Below are 6,696 nucleotides of genomic sequence, written 5' to 3' on the forward strand. Positions count from 1 at the left end.
TGGGGGTCCCGGGGGTTAAACGTCCGTCCCTGCTTTCTCCCAGCACCTGCAAAACCTCGGAGCGCAAGAGCCGCGGCGGCAAAGCGGAGGCGAGGAGCCGAGGGGCAGCCAAGGAGAAGACGCTGGAGTGTGGCCAGATCGTGTGGGGCTTGGCCTTCAGCGCCTGGCCGGCGGCAGGGGCCGGGGAGACGGAGCCCGCCTGCGCCGTGGGGCTTCCCTGCCTGGTCCTGGCCACCGGGCTCAACGACGGGCAGATCAAGGTCTGGGAGGTGCAGACAGGTGAGCAGCAGGCAGGGCTTCAGGCTGGTGTCTCTTCTCTTGCTCCCTCTTGGAGGGGGATCCCATCTCCATCCTTCCCCAAATTCTTGCCCTGGGGTGAGCAGGGAGTCCCTGCCCTGTCCCAGGCGGGGCTGCCTGCTTGTGAGGGGCACTGCCTTGTTCCCCGTGGAGGGATGGTGCTGAGTGTGGCTCTTCTGCACAGGACACCTCCTCTTCAGCCTCTTGGGACACCAGGATGTTGTCAGAGACCTGAGCTTCGCTCCTAATGGAAGCCTCATCCTTGTGTCAGCCTCACGGGACAAGACTTTGCGCATTTGGGACCTGAGCAGAGATGGTAGGAGCGCAGGGGGAGGTCCTTGGTGCTAGGTCACCCCTGCCTGAGGCTGGGCTCTGCTATGAGGAAGTGGGGAGAAACCCACCTTGGCAGGGGAGATGGTGGGAGAGAATCTTTGGGGACAGTATTCAAGGCAGAAGGGGAGAGTCCTGCAACATGGAGCAGAACTGTCCCCTTCCAGGTAGGGCCTGGGACATGTGGGAAGGGGTTGCAAGTAGACAGAGCTTGGGATCTGCCCAGGGGAACCCCCCAGCCCCATTTGCATTCCCCCTTGGGAAAGGGAGGGGAGAGCAGGGCAGGGCCCAGCGCTGCCTCTCCTGCTGCCCTCTCGTAACTCTCGTGTCTGCCGTCCCCAGGGCAGCAGGTCCAGGTGTTGTCGGGCCACGTGCAGTGGGTCTATTGCTGCTCCATCTCCCCAGACTGCAGCATGCTCTGCTCTGCGGCCGGAGAGAAGTCGGTGAGTCCTGCGGGATGGGAGATATCCCACGTCCCATTGAATCCAGTGCTCCCCTCCACCCTCTGTGTCCCCCCAACCCCGTGCAAGAAGTTCTATGAGAAGGGGCTAGGTCGGAGCCACCCTGGCTCCTCGGCTGTTCTGGTTCTGTGTGGAGGAGCTGGGACCAGTGCCTTAAACCCCGATGCTTCTCCACCCCCCCACCCTCCCCCGAGATGCTCCCAGCCTCAGACCTTGCCTGTGTCCTGCAGGCACTGCTGTGGAGCATGCGGTCCTACACCCTCATCCGGAGGCTGGAGGGGCACCAGAGCAGTGTGGTGTCGTGTGATTTCTCGCCGGACTCGGCGCTTCTTGTCACCGCCTCCTACGACGCCTGTGTCATCATGTGGGACCCCTACACTGGCGAGCAGCTGAGGACGCTGCGGTATGGAGCTGATGGACCAGTGGGGGACTGTGGAAAGGGGGCAGGACAATGCTGTTGGGGTTTGTTAGGGCTGAATGTGGCCTTCCCTCCTAGCTGGGCATGGCCAACCACCTTCCCTCTGTCTCCAGTGGCTAACAGGGGGCTCTGACTTGCTGGGTTTGGCCCCTCTGCCAGGCCTGGAGCGCTGGGGATGGGGCTCACAGCACGCTGGGACTGATACTGGGCTTGTTCTCCCTACCTGCAGCCACGTCCCCTTGCACTCAGTGGTGGACTACAGCAGCGAAGTCCACACCAGCTCCTTGCGCTCCGTCTGCTTCTCTCCTGAGGGCCTCTACCTGGCCACGGTGGCGGATGACAGGTGAGTGAACCCCCTTGGGGACCTCCAGCGGGAAGAGGGGTCCCAGGACACCACCAAAACGAATCAGGAGCTCAGCACATGCCAGCGGGGAGCAGACCTCATGTGCCAGGTCCTCCCCAATGCCTGGTGTGAGGGGAAGGGGCAAGGCTGCCTGGGACACCGTGGCTTGGCTGTGGCAAGGGGTAGCAAGGTCAGGGCCCTGTCGCCCCTCTGAGTGACGAGCTGGGGCCCGTGTCCTCCTCTGTGCTGTGCCACCCTCCCTCACTGTGCCCCTCAGCACAGTCACTAGCTCTGTCTGCATCCAGCTCAGCTCTACAGGGGACAGTGCCTCCTGCCTTGCTGCCGTGTTGTGACACTCCTGGGATGCTCTAAGCCCATGGGAAGAAAATCCTACTCCAGAGTTTGCATGCATTCAGGTGAACCCAGAGGCTTTCTTTTAGCTGCAGGCACTGCGTGGATGTGGGCCTGGCATTGTGTCCCCTCCCTTTCTCCTTAGGCTCCTGAGGATCTGGGCGTTGGAGCTGCGGTCACCGGTTGCATTTGCTCCCATGACCAACGGCCTGTGCTGCATGTACTTTCCACACGGCGGTTTCATTGCCACAGGGTGTGTATTTGGGAGAAGGTGGAGAAACGGAGCCTGCTCCCTCCTCCTGCAGCTCTGTCTGCTCAGCAAATTCTGGGCTTCCCTGGAGGGTGCAGTCGGGTTTCCTGGGCTGGGGAATGCGCGGTTGCTGCAAGCTTGGGATTTTGGGGGGGTAATGGAGCTTTCTTCAGTCTCTGCCTCGTGCTCATGCCTCGTTTGGGTCCTGTTGCAGGACCAGAGATGGCCATGTCCAATTCTGGACCGCTCCAAGGGTCCTCTCATCGCTAAAGCACTTGTGTCGCAAAGCTCTGCGCACCTTCCTCACGACGTACCAGGTCCTCGCCCTCCCCATTCCCAGGAAGCTGAAGGAATTCCTCACTTACCGGACATTTTAAGGCAGGGCAGAAAGTGGGGACACAGAGGCGAGAGCCCTCTGCCTGGCAGCAAGGCTTGGCCTGGGTTGGAGGAGGCACCATGATGACGATGTCTCGCTGATTCGTGAGCTGTGGGGTGGGAGATTGCTGCTCCCCTTGTTCTGGGGCTGCGTCTGAATGTGGAGGGATTTTTCGGTATAATAATACTAGAACCCAGCAAAAATGCATGCAGAGGGCAAGGGGCGCAGCTACGGTGGCCCCGCAGGGGAAATGGGTCCCCTTGCTATCTGCAAGTTTTGGGGCAGGTGCTTTTGCTTCCAAGTGGAGTGTTGTGGGTTGAAGGTTAGCAGCCGCAGTCTCAGCAGAGCTTTTGTTGTTCGTATGAATACAGGGCTACAACTGTCCCTGACAAAACCAACCCTCACTGGGACCGGCTTGCACTGCAGCTTAGTTCCCGGAGGAGCGTTGGCTCTGCTGCTCTCCTGGTCTGGCGTGAGCTGGACCTGAGCAGGTCTCTGCGGACTAGACGACAGCGATGACAGAATAAAAGAAGTTATTCCTCACCTCTTTCCTCTTGACTGGTAGAGGTGACGTGGGGATACCTGGCCGGGCAGGCTCCAGCCCTCCTGCCACAGCCGTTGGGGTGGCATTGGGTGCTCACTCAGCTCTGAGGTGCCAACCAGCGAGTGTTCAACGGTGGGTGCTGGGGAGGGTCAGCCCCACTGTGAAGGTGGGACATGAGGCTTCAGGCAGCCCCCAGCTCCCATTCCTCCGCTGCTTTTTCTCCCTGCTGGAGCTAAGCACTTGAGCAGCCTGATGTGCAGACACGCTGCACATGAAGTGGTCTCCTGTGCTTGTCTCCCTCCAGCTTAGCTGGTGGCTGAAGTGCCATCACGTGCTTTGAGTCCCCTGTGTGGCAGAGGGCTGGTTCTGTGAGCCCAGCTGATGGCGGACAAGGGGAATGTCTCCTCTAAAATGCTCACTGGGATGTTTTCCCTTGTGAGCGCATGCTGTGCATGGCTGACCTACTCAGTGGAGGGGCACAGGCCACAGCTGTACTGCTCAGCGCCTGAGCAGCTCTGCACTGCGAGGGCAGAAGTTCTGCAGGCAGGGCAGAGCAGCCAGACTTCAGCCTGTGTAGTTGCAACGCTTTTGCAGTGGGGCTTGGGATGAGTTTCAACCACCTCCCTTCAGTCCAAGGAAAACAAAAGACAAGTGCAACCTGCTCGGCTTTAGAGGCATCTGTATTTCCTGGTGGAGCTTAGAAACAACGCTGCCCAACTCTTGCGCCTTGGCTGGGGGCTCAAGGCTTCCACAAAGGAAGCAGAAAGCTGCCGGGAGCAGCACTGGGACCGGGGCTGACAGTCCCTCCCAGCTTCTGTGAGCTCCTGCCTGAGCGAGGGTCGGCCCAGCAGGACTCAGGCTTCGGCCACGATCAGGTCCCTGGTGACTTGGAAAGCCGCAATGAGGGAGCTCAGCTGAATCTTTTCACTGGTCCCAGCAGCCAGCCGGTACCTGGAGCAGGGGGCAAGGGCAGGTTTGGGTATTTACACCATGTTTACACCCCAACAAAGAGACAGCCTGGGTCGGGATGGGTGTGTAGAGGCTGCGGGTGTCTGCCAGTGGTGCCCACTGGCTGCCAAGACCCAGCACAGCGCGGTAGGGGTGACCCCCGTGGGGTGGGCACACTGGCAGCCTCCTAGCTGGGGAGTTTTGGGGCACTGGGTGGGAGTGAGCAGACACTTACTCGATATCTGCCATTTTGATCAGCAACTGGATGCGGACTGAGGGTGGGAAATCAACTGTGGAGAGAAGACAGCGCATGTAAGTGCAGGGGAACACACACATGGTTACGTGGTTGTCCCTTGCTGGCTCGGCAGGAGCTGCCCCCGCAAGACCCACCTCTATGCACAAACAGGTGGATCTCAGTGAGGATGTCCTGCAGGGCCAAGCCCTTCAGCGTCTTCAACTCCATGATTTCTGAGATGAGAGTGAGTGAAGGGCTCTCTTCCAGGCCTTTCCCTGTGAGATCCCACTCACTACCCCCTGACAACCCCTGGGACCCTCCCCAGTGAGCCGCACCCACCACAACCAAAGCAGGAGGTCACAGGATGGGAAGCCTCAGCAAAGAGGAGGATTTATAGCAGCGGGGATTAAACACTGGGGCCAGCAGAGGGAAAAGGATACTGCGGTAGGCAGTGGAAAAGTCCTGGTTCAGCATCCAGTCAAGGATGTTGGAGATGTCAGACTTGAGGGGGTGTCCTGTGCAGGTGTAGACATTCTCCTCTGTCACCTTCCCGAAGGCCATGGCAGTGCTCTGAGGAAGAAGCGGGTGGAGGTAGGATGAAGAGCTCAGCCTTTCTTCCACTGACCTCTCTGGGGCAGCTGCCTGCATGGGGCTGACCGCTGCTGGCTTGCATGAGGAGAGGCCGTGGCCGCAGTCTGTACCTGCAAGATATTAAGGGCTCTGCGCATGTCACCGCTCGAGAGAGTCACCAGAGCCTTCATCCCATCCTCAGTCACATCCACCCTGGAAAACAAGACCTGGGGCTGCAGAGGGAGCCAGTGCTGCTGGAGGGAGATACAACTGTAGAAAACCAAGCCCACTGCTCCTCCCCGTGTAGGAGAATGGGGAAGAAGGGGGCACAGAGGATAGCGCTGAGCCCCCCGCCGCCCCCGGCTCACCCCTCCTCCCGTATGACGTGCTGCAGCCGGGGCACCATCAGCTCCGGGGTGAGGGGGCCGAAGCGGAAGCGCGTGCAGCGGGACTGCAGGGCGGGGATGATCTTGGAGAGGTAGTTGCAGATGAGGCAAAAGCGGGTGTTTTCTGTGAACTTCTCGATCACTGCAAAGAGAAGGGAGGAGAGGTTGGTCCTCGGCTGCTGCCTCATACGGGCTCCCATGCTGGGCAGGGGAAGGCTGACGGGGTGCCACTGGTACGGAGTGCCACTGGTGCGGGGTCCCCAGCACCCCTCACCTCGCCTCAGGGCGTTCTGAGCATCCTGGGTCATGGCGTCCGCTTCATCCAGGATGACGAGCTTGAAGCCTTTCCTTAAAAAGGGAGAAAACCAGGGTGGCTTTGGTCCTGGCTGCTGGCTTGGTGCTGGAGGAGGGGGAGTGGGGGGTGCTTACTCCCAGCCTGGTCCCCGTGGATGCTCCCTGGGAGCCCTCCTTTCCCCTCCAGACTGGATCCTGATCACTCCTTACCGCGGCATCCTCCCTGCTCACCGGGCACCCCTGGCTCCTTCCCACCCGCTCCTGCCAGCTTCCCACCCCGGGAGCCCCCCAAACCCTCCTCCCGAGCCGAGCGCTGGGGTGGGCTGTGTCAGGAGGGGGATGGCGAGGGGACGGGGAGCTCTGGGGAGGACGGGGAGCTTTGGGAAGTGCAGACTCGCCACTTACTTAAAGATGGTCCTGGTGCTGGCGAAGCTCAGGATGGGCCCTCGCACAATGTCGATACCCCGGTCGTCGGAGGCGTTGAGCTGGAGGGAGACGGTTTGGGTCTGCCATCCCCCCCGAGGATGCACCCAGGGGTGGGGGGGACCCCACTATCGCCCCCATCACACCCCTGCTTACCTCCAGCACCATGGAGCCAAACTCCCGCTCCCGGTAGAGCTGCCTGGCACAGGCGAGGATGGTCGAGGTCTTACCGGTACCGGGAGGGCCATAGAGGAGAAGGTGCGGGAGCCGGTCCTCGCTGATGAACCGCTGCACTGGAGAAGGGATAACGGGCTTGGGGGAGGCCCGGTACCCCCGCGGTGATGCAGGGCGGTGGTAACTTACCGGGGGGGGTGTACTTACCGGTGCTGAGGATATCCCGGTGAGACACCAGCTCCGACAGCGCCTGCGGCCGGTACTTCTCCACCCTGCACCGGAGAGAGCGCACCGGG

The 6,696-nt window shown here is 60.8% G+C and overlaps 2 protein-coding genes across 2 annotated transcripts in view; one reads left to right on the forward strand and one right to left on the reverse strand.

The window, feature by feature from the left end:
• WSB2 (WD repeat and SOCS box containing 2) overlaps positions 1–3,369 on the forward strand; it is a 3,950-nt gene extending 581 nt beyond the window's left edge. Inside the window, exons 2-8 of the mRNA XM_026859906.1 lie at positions 44–279; positions 482–613; positions 970–1,070; positions 1,319–1,491; positions 1,736–1,849; positions 2,346–2,453; positions 2,665–3,369. Coding sequence (XP_026715707.1) covers positions 44–279; positions 482–613; positions 970–1,070; positions 1,319–1,491; positions 1,736–1,849; positions 2,346–2,453; positions 2,665–2,827 — 1,027 coding nt within the window. The 3' untranslated portion in view covers positions 2,828–3,369. The remainder of the gene's footprint in view (positions 1–43; positions 280–481; positions 614–969; positions 1,071–1,318; positions 1,492–1,735; positions 1,850–2,345; positions 2,454–2,664) is intronic.
• A 665-nt stretch (positions 3,370–4,034) lies between these two features.
• RFC5 (replication factor C subunit 5) lies at positions 4,035–6,695 on the reverse strand (the record flags this gene model as incomplete). Its single annotated transcript, XM_026859907.1, has 10 exons — positions 4,035–4,321; positions 4,554–4,608; positions 4,709–4,786; positions 4,994–5,123; positions 5,255–5,336; positions 5,492–5,651; positions 5,784–5,857; positions 6,209–6,288; positions 6,383–6,519; positions 6,608–6,695. Coding segments are annotated over 10 exons (981 nt in total), but the record flags the coding sequence as incomplete, so codon positions are not given.
• Position 6,696: the final 1 nt, after the last annotated feature.

Source organism: Athene cunicularia (assembly GCF_003259725.1).
Source record: "Athene cunicularia isolate RWA chromosome 15 unlocalized genomic scaffold, athCun1 chr15_part1, whole genome shotgun sequence".
In the NCBI taxonomy this organism is placed as follows: domain Eukaryota; kingdom Metazoa; phylum Chordata; class Aves; order Strigiformes; family Strigidae; genus Athene; species Athene cunicularia.